The following is a 13,622-nucleotide window of genomic DNA, read 5'->3' on the forward strand; positions in this document are numbered from 1 at the left end:
TACCTGTTCCACAGATCTGGCCCATATCCTAGTCCAGGAGCTGAGCATTTTTTTTTTTTTTTTTAATCAAGAACTAAACTCAGTAAAGAGATTAATATTGGTTAAAACCTCTCCATGAAACACAAAGAAACCTTAGGTAAGAGGATATGATTTTCACAAAGTTTGATGTCTCCTTCAATGAATATGGTTCTCTATTCTGTATTCATGAAAGTAAATACAAATGGATGTAGGAATGTGTGTATTTATTGTTAAAATGCAAAAATACCACTTCCTACACAATTTATCAAAACATTAAGATGTGTGCCATTCCTGAATACTATTATCCAGTTCTGTATTTTAAACAAGATTTTCTTCTTCCTTATTTTTTTATTTTTAGACAAACATTTTTCTGAGATAAAACAATGAATATCTACTACTATTCACTTAACTGTATCATATATCTATATATTATATAGATATATATCATATATATTCACTTAATTGTATCATATATCACTATATTGTATCTTATATCTTGTGGTATAAACTCACATTGTCACTTTGAACTAGGTGTTTTTTTTCATGAAAAAAATAGTTTTGTTGTTTTGATTATCAGTTGCTTTGTCCCAGTGTAACTCCCCACCCAGTTTTATGAAAATATTCCATTTTCATATCAAACAAAATCATACCTAATAATGACCTAATAATGTTAGAAAGAAAAGCAGCAATAAATCTTGACTATTGTTTTAAAATTATTGCATAGCACAGATTTACATAGTATCTAAGGTTTCCCTATTTCCCCTACTTCCTGACTTTCCCATGTTTTTACCTTTACCTTAAGAATACTGAAGGACAATAGAAATTGCTTTAAGAGGCTCAGCTTTTTCTCCTTAGTTAACAGCTTCTCCATAGCATTCACAGGGTAACAATCTTACCATACTGAGTGTATTCCCCAAATCTAAACAGTCAGGATGAGAATATTCAAAAAGAAATATGATGAATGATTATGGCAGGGTCTTAACCGGGCACAGCTTCACATTTCCTCAGTTGGGTAACATCAGTCCTGATACCATTCTCAGGCACCTGGAGCAGACCTTACTTGCACAAATGAAGGTGGCAGACAGGGACAGAAATGGTTTCCCTGGGGACAGTGATGGGTTGGTGAAGGGGCTACCAGGAAAAGGATTGGACACAAGTAAGCCTGAAGTTCCAGCACCCAGGGTTACCCCACAGAGACTGTAAGGGAAGAGGAAGAACGGCATTTAGCTGGTTAAATTAAGACAGAAGAAAAATCTGCTCATGCACATACACACGTTAAATTCTGGGAGAAATCCTAAGTACTGTTATGCTTAACATAAGTGTCAGGTGGTTTGGAAGAGCTAAATAGGAAAAATTAAAGAGCCAAAGCTGCTATTATTTTTATAGATGATTGTATCATTTGCACAAATATCTGATGATTATAATAGAGTAAATGCTATTTTTAACAAGAAAAAAGGTTCACGTTATAACTGAATTTCCTATGGCAATAGAAACGATGGGTCTTCAGTGATAAAACTGGCTGCTGCTCACCACCCATAACACAAAGAGATCAAGGATGATAAAGATAAGACAAATTCAAACCAGGAACTAGGAAAAGAGAACTACATTACCCAAAAGACTGAGAAGTCCAAAACCACCATCCTTGTAAAACAGAAATGAACAAATACTCCTTCTGAGAGGGATGGATGTGTCCATGCAGCTGCAGGATTAACCATCCTCGATGAATCTAGAAACTGACCAAAAATTACCTTCCTCCCATTTAAGAACTGCCTTATTTATTATCTGTTAACTTTTTTTTTTTTTTTTTTACATATATGAGAACTTTCCTATGGCTAATTATTCTTAAAATACTTTTGACAAGAAACCATGTGAAAATGATGTTTAAATAAATTGGAAATTAATCAGACTGTTGATATCCACATGGTTGCTGACACCTTCAAGGGACTCCAACAGGTTTGTTAATAGATTTCAATTTATAAAAATAAAAAATAAAAAAAAAAAAAAAAATGCTGTGTTTTCTCAGATGCATTTAATTTATTCAGGTACCCATTAATTGAACTCATTTTTGCTGTAGTTTCTAAATAAATAAATAAATAAATAAATAAATAATAAAAAAAAAAAGTTTTATCAGACCTTGTATTGTGTGTCTATTGTGTGTCTATGTAAACGATATGAAAATGTAATCACTTAACTTCTATTATATTGCAAAAATCCTAATATTTGTTTTTCAGCAAATGATATAAAAAACAGACTTCCCAGTCTGCAGACCCTGAAAGTCTGACTTTATTCATTTCTGTTCATAAAATGGACCCTTGCCACAGTGGGACCAGGATTATGTCTGTGCAGTAGTAGCTGTCATCTGCATCATCCACTGATCCACTTTAAATGACACAAGCTCTACCTGCTTGTTCCATGCTGCTGCACATGCAACACATCTGCTATGCCATCACATTACTCATGCTGGGAAGGGAAACCAAGGGCATATGGCCACACCACCAGCTACTTGGTCCTACTGTGACAATTAAAGGTAACTTGCAGCTACAGGTTTCTCTCAGCTATCTGTTCTTTTAAGGATAAATATGTCTTGGAACTGCCCCAAATTAAGATTTTCCAGACATTATATGCCATTTGTACCTTGTCAGAAACCCTTGAAACCTATAAGGTATACCTACTTTTGAGACGCAGGTCCTGTGACAGGTTATTAGCTGGCTGCTAAGGCTACTTTAGATGGAAAATCTTACTACTCTTTTTCTCTATCTTCATCCCTTCATCTTTGTCCAGCCATGTGACAGAACACTCACTTGTTAGTCTTTTTTTTTTTTTTTTTTTTTGGTAGTATGATTGGGACCTAGTGGCAAAATTTCAGTTGTTTCTCCATTATTGCTGAAGCTGTGGCAGCTGCTGCAAAAAGAGCTTTTCTTCATCTTTCTCACCACTTCTAGAGGAGACACACCTTCTCCCAGGTCATCCCTTCCAGCCAGGGAAATTTCAGCAACACTGATTCAGATCAGAATCGCCAGTTCAAACACCAAACAAGATTGTCTTTCCTGGGCCTCACATAAATATAACTGGCCTGATATCTTGACATGAGAAGGAGTCCACAACAGCTTGTACAATGTGGGCAGAACAATTTTCTCAGAACAAATTTCTCCTTGCAGAGTAGCTTCAATGTTCCTGGCTAATGGTCAAACTATTGCAAGCCAAAGACAATACACTTCTCTACCAATCACCAACCAATCACCATACCAGCAGGTATAACTTACCTGTTGCCATCATTGCTAATAACTGTTAAACCCAGGAATAACCCTCTGAAGTGTTCGAATCCTCTGCAGATATCTGAAAGAATAAGAAATTATAGTTGATGACCTCAGAATTCAGAAACTGTTGGAATTCTTCCCTTCTAAAGAATACAAGTCAGAAAAAGTCAGCAAGAGCTGATAAATATATTAAGTGTTGATCTCTTCAATTGATAATCTACCCAGAATGTTGGAAGTGCCAAATGGGGATATCACCTGGAGACATAAAACAGTTTACCACCTAGATAGTGTCTATTTGCAGCATTTCTGTGCAACCCAGTAGAAATAAAATGCTGCTTATAGCTAAGAGTGAGCTTAAATAAACAACACCTCTCCTCTCCTGGGATGAAATGTATTATAGTCTACTCTTTTATGGTTTAGTTGAATTGTGATGTGGTCTCTTCAGAAAACCAGCTATCTTAATAGTTGTGGTAATTCAGAAATTAATTTGACAAATACATTGGAACTTAACAATGAACAGACAATATAAACATTTGTCATTGATTATTATAGCAGGTACATTACAGATATGTTCTGTCCTAAAATCTACCATATCAACTGTAGATGAATGCCACCATGGGTAGGTTCAACAAATACTTGAGCAATGTCTGAAGTCAAATTATTTTCCCTTAAGACCTATCTAAATGAAGTTATTAATTTAACCCTATTACATTTTTAATTTATTAATTCATTTTAGTAGTTTAAGAAATTATATGGAATATGGTCTAGAGAATTTGTTACATTCAAATCTGTGGGATAAGACTAGAGTTTTTTTTGTTGTTTGTTTGTTTTTGCCTTTTTTTTTTTTTGAGCGGGTGGGGAGTCATTCACCATTTCTACTTTTGCTAACATTAAATTAGCAAATTTCAGTGTCTGTTGTTTTTAACTATATAGACAAACTACATGATACATTGACTTCAGGTGTAAGGTTGGCTTAAAAATCACCCTTCTCTCAGTGCATATTGTGGACATTCATCCCTACATCTGCGGTGAATTTCACCATTGCCTAAATCATGCTGATGTAGATTTCTTTGGCTTTGCTGAAAAGAGAAACACTGATATGATCCTGTTGGTATACCAAATACCTTGGGAAGGGAAGTTGATAGGGATAGAGATAAACAGGTGGGAAGGTTTTGTAACGCAAGCAGTTTTTGCATCTATTTTGTAACATGCTATTAGCACTATTGATTACTCATCAATAGTGCTAATAATCAATAGTGCCAGTATGTTAATAATTGATTAGCAATGGTGCTAATAACACTAATGGCAAACTATGAAGAAAATAAGATACTGAGGACCTAGGGTTGGGAAATTCTTAAACTGGAGTCTTCATTGAAGTACATCCTTTTCTGCAGCAAATAAAATAAAATAAATCAAATAAAATAATACTGTACCAAACATTTATCTAAAATTGATTTTCTCATTTCTGAAAAGCAGTTGACTAAGCACAGAAGTGTCTACAGAAATCAAGACCCATGAAACCTACCTCAAGATAAGTTGGCCTTGGCTGCCAGGAAGCAGAGAAGAGTTTGGAATAAACCAAATATGTGTATACTTTGAGGTGAATCAGTTATGACTGATGTGCTATGTTATGGAAAGCTCTGCTGCTCCCTTGGCCTGTGCTACTGATGAAAAATTGTTATTATGGAACATGCTCTCATCAAGAGCACAAAAAAGAGCTAAAATAACAGCTAGTTAAATGAGAAGTAAACACATTTGGGATTTATATCAATTATTTTTCCTTCTTATCATGTTAATTGAAACAGACACAGACAACATTTTCTTAATCATTTAAATTATGTTACATACATGTAAGTAATGCATAATTGTTATCAAGGTTTTAAAGTATTAGCTACTGTAACTTCCAGTACAGCTACTAGTAGCTACTATTAGCTACTGTAACTTCCAGGTACCAATATCTTCAGTACTCTTCATGTTGATGCCAGACCAGCTTCTTGTAAGCTGTTCCAAATGAGACTGCAGTAATGCCAATCTTGTGCTCAATCTCTGTTCTCATGACTGACAGGTTAAAATTATAACAAGTATGTCCATGCAACCTTGCTCTTCCTAGACTATGGTATTCTGCTTATATATATATATATATATATATACACATATATATACATATATATATATATACACACACACACATATATATATTACTATATATATTACTCTCTTATTCTTAGTATATATAATTTCTAATCCTAAATGTTCTTTAAGACATTTGAATAAATTTACACATTGGGAATGGTCAGGAATTTTAATGCAGTTACCTATATCACCTATTAATGCGGTTACCCATATTACCTATAACTGAATTTCACATCATGGGAAAGCTGCATATTTTATTTTTACCTGTATGTGATTAGACAGAGGTAGAGTCCAGAGATAATTTAGGGTCATGAGCGGTATGAAAATATCACTCTTGTTTTTGGATTTTCTTTTACATCTTCCATTGAAATGATTTTTTTTTAAATCATAAATTTGACAGAGACATGTTCTATAATACATGCAACATCTCCAGATTATTTTTTCTAACTTTATTTTTCTCATAACTTCTGCCAGAGGATCTATATCCTGAAACATCTGAAAGTGGACCGTACAAAAAAAATATATACAACTGAGAACACTGTTCCAGTAGAAAGGGCAACAGAAGGAACTGGCTTCTTCCACTTCTGGTTACAATGATTCGGTAAATATAGGCAAAGAAAAAATTACACAACACGAACAATTAATAAGTACACAAAGTACACAAGTGTGTTTATTACATTTTTGCAAGCACTTTGTTCTACATTTCAAAAACGCCACCATCAAGCTGTTGGCACATTTATGTACAAAACAGATTAATTGTAATGCCTGCTACAAAGCATTCTTTGTGAAAATACAAACTCTAATACCAGAGAAGAGCCAAAAGCATTAACATCATTACATGAGTTTAAAAGACATCGTTTTAAAAATCAGCACAAACGTTTTAAGACACAAAACTGAAACACTACAATATAGAATCCAAAAGAGAGGTTCCTAATATTTTTGCAGAACTGTAATACTGGTACTGCACATTATCAGAAAACTGTTGACCCCATAGGACAGGCTAAGTGTTTAAAAAAAAAAAAAAAAAAGGAAGAAAAAAAAAAAAAAAAAAAAAAAAAAAGAGAAAAATCAAAAACACGATCAAAAAACCCCCAAAACAACCAAAAGAAAAAAAAAAAATCAATCAACTAATACTATTTATTGCATTATCATGCCACAGATAACTATAGTATTACCCTCTACTTACTACAAGAATTGTTAAAAATTACTGATGATGCATGACTAATAATAGTATAAAGAAGAGTTTTACTCAAGAAATTTTATTAGAAATGCACTTACACTGAGAGAGAATTCACAATGGTCCAATAAGTGCACAAAACTACCTAAGATTTTTAACACTGACAAAAATGTCTTGTCAGGCTACATCACTTTAAAAGACACTTTACAGCATTCTTGTAGCATTAGAAAAAGGAAAAAAGAAAAAGATAAAAAAAGAAAAAAAAAAGAAAAATCCACCAAATTTGGTCCAATAATACAGATTTTGTTTAAATAGGGGTTTTGTTTAGTTTTTGATACACATAATTCTTTCAAATTAAGATGACCTATCTTTCTGATAACATTTTCCTATCAAAATAAATGTTCAAATATATTACTACACTTTCAAATAATAAGCTCTGTAGTGGTCTTTCACCTTACTTTAACGTAATACAGGTAAACAAATATGTGTAGGAAAGCTAGAAGCCAAGCTATAACATTTATGGAAGTATTCTTTAATATATCTTGTACAGTTCAGACAGGTGCAATCCATTTAAATTTTTAAAGCAGGTAAAAAGACTTCTGACTCCTACGGTCACTGTATTTTTGATATATTACTTTCATAAATGTAGCTAAGCAGTAATTTCTCACATCATCACATGAACAGCTCCAATTTAGCATAACCATCACTGAATTAATTAAAGAGAGATCATTCTGTAAAAAACTATGGATAACTATATCACTTAATTAACAATTGTCTATATACCATAACTCTTTAACAGGTAACCGTGGTATTGAATTCCTTCAAAAGGCAAGTGGCCATGCATTGTTAGCACCACGGTCTGCATGCTCACAATACAAACAGGAATTATCACCCATGGAACTTGGAACAAGAGAATATTCTTTAAAAACATCAATAATAATACAATGTTAACAAAGATAAGAAGCACTTTTTTATTTTTTTATTTTTTTTTCCTTTTTTTTTTTTCCATTTTTTACCCACTATTACAAATTTAGAAATTGCACCTTTGATTGGTTAAAACTTTCTTAGGACCTTCATTCAAGTTGATCAGGGTCCATCTGGCAAGATTTCCAAATATAAAGGAAAGTCATCAGTGTTTTCTTTATATATTGTACATCATGTACAATGGTCCCTTTGAAGTATACCTGTAGTTAAAGTAGTTATTGAACTCAAAACTAAAAAGTATAAAAAGCTACCCTTTTTTTTTTTTCAAAAACATATAAGAAACAATGCAAAAGGTGTTATGCATAACACATACAAAGTGATTAAAAAAATCAAACACATATTTGTATTTGACAGTAGTTTAGTATCCTTCATCTAGCAGAACTAATTAGCTTAAAAGGATTCAGGAAAGGCTATTTAGGAGCTCTGTGGTAGAGAATGGTCACACAAAGTAAGAACTAATTAAGAAACCAAGTGCTAGACAACCAAGAGTTTTATATGGGTGATATGTAAGTCACCCAAACTATCTTTTGTGAGAAGCACTTTCAATTGTTTTTAAAATGGTTGGATGACCTTTAGTTAAACAGCAAAGCATTCATATGTTAGAAAGTAAGAGAAGGTTTCTTTTATGTGTAAGCATTGAGCCTCTCTTTAGAGCGAGTAGAATGAATATCATGAAGCTCTTGCTCTTCCTTTGACTTAATATCCTCATATTTTTGCATTCTGCAAGCATCTCTCACATAGGCCCAGTTGGCAGACAAGACCATGAGATAATGGACCTGTAAGAAAGGTAACATGGAGTTAGGCAGCAACAGACCTAGTCAGAATACAGCATGTTCACACTTCAAAAACTATAAGATTGAGTTTGGAATTTTATCAGAAGGGAGGCATTGCTAAGTCAAGAAGTAGTAGTACAGCAATATGACACAAAGTTCAACCCTGAGGTTTGTTAATCCTCAAATTACTTAGCTCATAGCTGAGTTTCTGTTAGTGTGACTAGCAGTTGGTAGCAATGAGTGTAAAAAATTAAAAGAATTGAAATTCAACAATTTTTGCCAATTCAGTAAATCTATGTGGAAAAATGCCTTCTGTTTATTTCTTTCAGAGTTTTACCTACTAAATCACTATGTGTTAAAGGAGTTGCTTAAGCCTGAAACTTGCCATAGATACTTTGCAGTCTTATGACTACATATCCAATATAATTATGGAGAGATTTGCTTTTTTCTTAAAGTTAGCATTGGCTTTCCATTTAGCCACAATTTCTTTCTTCCACCTACAGCTCTAGCTACTTCATCAACCTTTACTTATTTATTTATTTATTTATTTTTACAGGGAAAGAGAATTGAGAGTTTTCCAAGTGTTCCATCCAAAAACAAAATACAAAAAATCTGAAAAGAAAGGGAAAACTTCCCCTTCTTCTGGTGGGTATTGGAGATCGGATCTGACTTGCTTGCAGCCATCACAAATCACTAGATGAGCTACAATGATATATTCACAAAAAGCTTGGTTTATTTATACTAGCAAACAGGGAGGACAGGATGTCTATGAATACGTTTCAGGATTAAACACCAGTTAAAGGATACTAGCAATTATGTCACATGAATAAATGTTTTCACTCAGCTTTGGGTAAATTTAATCTGAAAGTGAAAGGTATTTTAGCTGTAGAAAAACTACGTTGTGCACTTGTTTTCCATTACAAATAGAGGATGTAAAATAGCCAATTCCTTTTGAGATGGAGCTTAGTTGTTTTAAAAGGCACACAGTATGGATGTCAGAGCTTAATGACCTGATGTCCAGTCTTCTGAATTGTGGCAATTAATAAACAAATGAGTGAAAAATTCTAATGCAAAGTCAGTAAAAAGGCTGAAGCTGTGATCTCCAATGAACTGCTGCCAAAAAATACTTTTTTTTAAAGTTTCTCCTTTACAGGCTATCTGCATTCAGTCCTTTTGTAGTTTGCTTAGTCTTCATAGCTGTGGCTATTTACAGTTTAAATCTACAGTTTAAATCTACTCCAGCTATCTGATTGAGGAGCAAGCTGCTCTCCTGTTCTTCATTTGACACCTATCTGAAGAAAATGATCTGACTTGCAGAGTCATAAAACAGAAACGACTTTAGAGAATCTGTCCTCTAGGGAGAAAAAAAAAAAAAAAAAAAAAAAAAAAAAAAAAAACAGTATTACCATCTATCCTTAGAAGCTTCTTACTATCTATAGTACAATACAAGCAGCAAAACATGTGATGGTAGTACAAGTGCTGGAGATGGCAGTGTACACTGTGTTTCTGGACATCATTTTGTGCACAGGAGAAAGAAACACTTTGTATCAAGCTAAACTATTGAACTATTGCAAAAGTTATCACCATGACTAGTATCTGGTTCAGGCATTTCTAAATAAAATGAGAGACACTGTTGTCAAATCCCCATTAAGATGAATGAAATCCTTACCTTGCCCACCTCTACCTCTCCCCACCCCCCCCAGTAAAACTCTTGACAAAATTCCAAAATTCAAAGAAACAGGCTGGTAATCCTAATCATTTTGTCATATCAGAGAATTACAATTTAAAACCAATGAAAACACTGATGCTATTTTTTTGACGGTAAGATTTCAATTGAAAATAAAATATGAACCTCTCAGAAATAACATCTGGCTAAGTAAACAGGTGAGAATCCTAGAAGTGGATCCTATCCTAGAAGTAGAATCCTATCTGAGCAGTATACTTACATCTTCCTGACATTTTTAATTATATAAACCAGAAAACTTTGCAGCTGAAGATTACAATGAAAATGGGATGTAGGCCCCATGTGGGGAAAAATTCTTATAGACAAAAAATATTTGGTAATATCCCAGTATGAGGCAAATTTAAAATTAATGTCTTGTATTTTCACTTGGCATTTTTCTTGACTTTTCAAAAACTATTAAAAAAAGAAACTGCTGTGAAAGCACATTGATCATGGATCAAAACTCCCATTTTGTTGGAGTTGTTGGAAACAACTATTTTAGCTTATATAATGATTATAATTTATGATATAATTACCTATATATTAAAGAACCCCACCACATTAAAAAATATATATATTTAACACCAAGTTCCTAGATAACATTATCACACACAGGAGGTCATCTCTAAGTGGCTGTCTAATTGCATTTCACACTTCCCTGACCTGAGTAGCCTGAAGCCAGTGGGGCCCTGTCAAGGCTTATTCAAATTGAAGCAGGGCAGCTTCCACAGTCTGCCTCAGGACATTTCAATTACAGACACAAAAGACAATGCAGAGTTCTTCCATACTCTATGAAATATTCCTGCTTAGATTTCTTCCTAAAGATAAAGTATGCAAGTAAGCTTAAACTTTTCAAATCTGTAGAATTTGCACCCAGACTAGGAAGGTTTTGTTTGTTTGTTAGTTTTGTTTTGTTGTTTTTTTTTTTTACGGCTGCATTGAGTTTGGTTGGGTTTTTGTTTTGCTTTGTTTCTTTCCTCAGCAGGGCAAAAGTCTGAAGAATTTATTTTCCTCTTATCTGCAGCTAATAACCTTCAAAAAAAAAAACCACAGTTACACTTGGGGTGAGGAACTAGCCCACTTATACATTTCCCTGCTTCTTTTTTCAGGATAATTGATCAACTCTTCAGAGGACGTCTAGGGGACATAACTAAACTCAGTTTATGTGGAATTTTAGACAGAAGAATACTGCTCAGATAGTAACTTTCCCTTCCTTGAGAAGGGAAAAATGTATATGTTATAATTCAGTTTTGGTGTAGTGGTGTAGTATATCACAGGTGGGATAGTTAGTAGCCAATCAACCCTTTGGGATGGCAGTGTGTACATTTAAACAACTTCATGTCATCTGGTTTCTATCTGTCACAACACTGAAAACAATAAAACTAATATGCATTACTTCAGTGATCATTTGTGTATCCATTTATTTCTATTCAGACACATTTTATGATGTCCATATCTCCAGAACTGATGATACAGTGAAATATATCAATGTAATGACCAAATGTCATTTAAAAGACTTAAAATGATGATTTTACCATTTCAGTTATTCAGCAGTTTCATAGATCACCAGTATTACTGCTGGTTGGTAACAGATACAAAATTCTTACTACTTCAGTCAGATGGACTGTTCTTGTTTAAAGAAAATGTCTGTAAGAAGTATTTTCAAGTTGCAATAAATTCATATGCTTTCCTTTTGTAAAGGACAGGTATTTAAATCTAATTTTTCTGTTAAGAAATCTCTATAAAATTCATGGACATATAGACTTGCTACTCTTGTGAATATATATAAATACACTAAACTAACTTCATCAACTTAATATATTTGTGTTTATTTTTGCAATAGCACAGGATCTTTCTTCTTGCTATATGAGGCATTTAGGACACAAAATACATTCAACTGCTTGTTGTGGTTTAGACTGGTGGTCAGCCATTTGCTCACTCTCCTCCAGTAGAGGGGGGAGAGAACTGGGTTGGGGGGGGGAGGAGAATAATCACCATGGGTTGAGGTAAGAATAGCTTAAAGAAAAAGAAATAAAAGAAAGCAAACAAAAAACACAAGCAAGTAATATTAAAAAAAAAAAAATGATGCACAGTGCAATTTCTCACCACCCGCTGACCGATGCTCAGCCAGTCCACAAGCAAGAGCAGCCCCCCGCTAACATCTCCAGCTGTTATTGATGAGCATGCCACCACATGGTGTGGGACATCCCTTTAGGCAGCCTGGGCCAGCTGCCCTGGCTGCATCTCCTTCCAGCTCCTGGTGTACCGCCAGCCCCCTCTCTGGCAGGGCAGCACAATGAGCTGGAAAGTTCTTGGCTCTGTGCGAGCACTGCTGTGGAATAACTAAAAACTTTGGTGTGTCATCACCACTATTTTCATCAAAAATCCAAAACACAGCATCATATAAGCTATTAGGAAGGAAATTATTTCTGTCTCAGCTGAAACCAGGACACTACCCTAAATTACTTCTCTCTTGAGAAATTAAACTTCCCTTAAAGAAAGGGAACCTGTTAATATCTGCTTGTCCAACTAAATTCTGAGATTTCCCTCTTGTCTTGTCGCCAGTTTTTGGGCTACCATAGCGTGTGAAGCACACTGCCCAATCTACAGAAGTGGTCTTGTGTGTCAGTTTTAAAATTATGACCATTGAAAAGTAGAATGTGCTAGTCTTTACCTTGAGATAACCACAGTGTCAAAAACAAGTTAACAAATTCATGAACAAATAAAAATACAAACATAGCTTCAAACATAACAAAGGGTAAAAAGACACATAAATCTTGCTAAGCAAGTATTTACCAGTATTTGGACTTTACTAGCTTTTGAACTCTACTTGCACTTATGTTCTTAACATATATTTCTTCTTAACTTATATTTCTGTTGAAATCATCAGTGTTATCATGCCTGCTCTGTGCAGTCACAGAATCCAACAAAAAGCATATTTGGATAGGGGTAACTCTTAAAAATATGATAATAGATGGGAGCCATCAAAATGAATTCCTAGTGGATCAGTGCTTGGTGTAGCACATCTAAGGCATTTTTGATATGGTACTGTGAGCTTTGAAGGTTTTTTTTTTTTTTTTTTAAGCTTTATTGAAAGTATCATGTATTTGAACTTACATGGCTCAATGTACCTACTTAACTTGTTTCTACTCAAGGAAAGTATATTCAGTTTATTTTCACTGAAAATCTTTTGGTATCTGTACTGATTCAAAACTCTTATTTGAAATACAGAATTGTTATCTGAACATCTGATAATTACTAGTGCATTAGCATTTGATAATTACTAGTGAGTATATTTCAAAACAATAATTCAGCACCAGAGAAATAATGTTTTCTTGGACATATTTCCATAATACTAATATATATATTACAATCATTACTATTTAGTCTTCATTTTTTTCAGCTGGAAGCAGAAAAAAAAAAAATTTAGAAACTTGGTGAAATTATTAGTGTAAAACATTATTACACTATTGTACATATTATTTGTGATTTGAAACAAACAAACAAAAAAATAAAATATTTATTCTTCTTTCAGCTCTCTCTGCTTTGCTGTCAGA

At 33.8% G+C, this 13,622-nt stretch overlaps 1 protein-coding gene across 1 annotated transcript in view; it reads right to left on the reverse strand.

Moving 5' to 3' along the window:
- Window positions 1-6,048: 6,048 nt before the first annotated feature.
- The window catches only part of GPM6A (glycoprotein M6A), a 115,648-nt gene continuing 108,074 nt past the window's right edge, over window positions 6,049-13,622 (reverse strand). Inside the window, exon 7 of the mRNA XM_035325457.1 lies at window positions 6,049-8,345. Within this exon, the coding sequence (XP_035181348.1) occupies window positions 8,193-8,345 (153 nt within the window). The 3' untranslated portion in view covers window positions 6,049-8,192. The remainder of the gene's footprint in view (window positions 8,346-13,622) is intronic.

The sequence above is a fragment of the Oxyura jamaicensis genome, chromosome 4, assembly GCF_011077185.1.
Source record: "Oxyura jamaicensis isolate SHBP4307 breed ruddy duck chromosome 4, BPBGC_Ojam_1.0, whole genome shotgun sequence".
NCBI classification, from domain to species: domain Eukaryota; kingdom Metazoa; phylum Chordata; class Aves; order Anseriformes; family Anatidae; genus Oxyura; species Oxyura jamaicensis.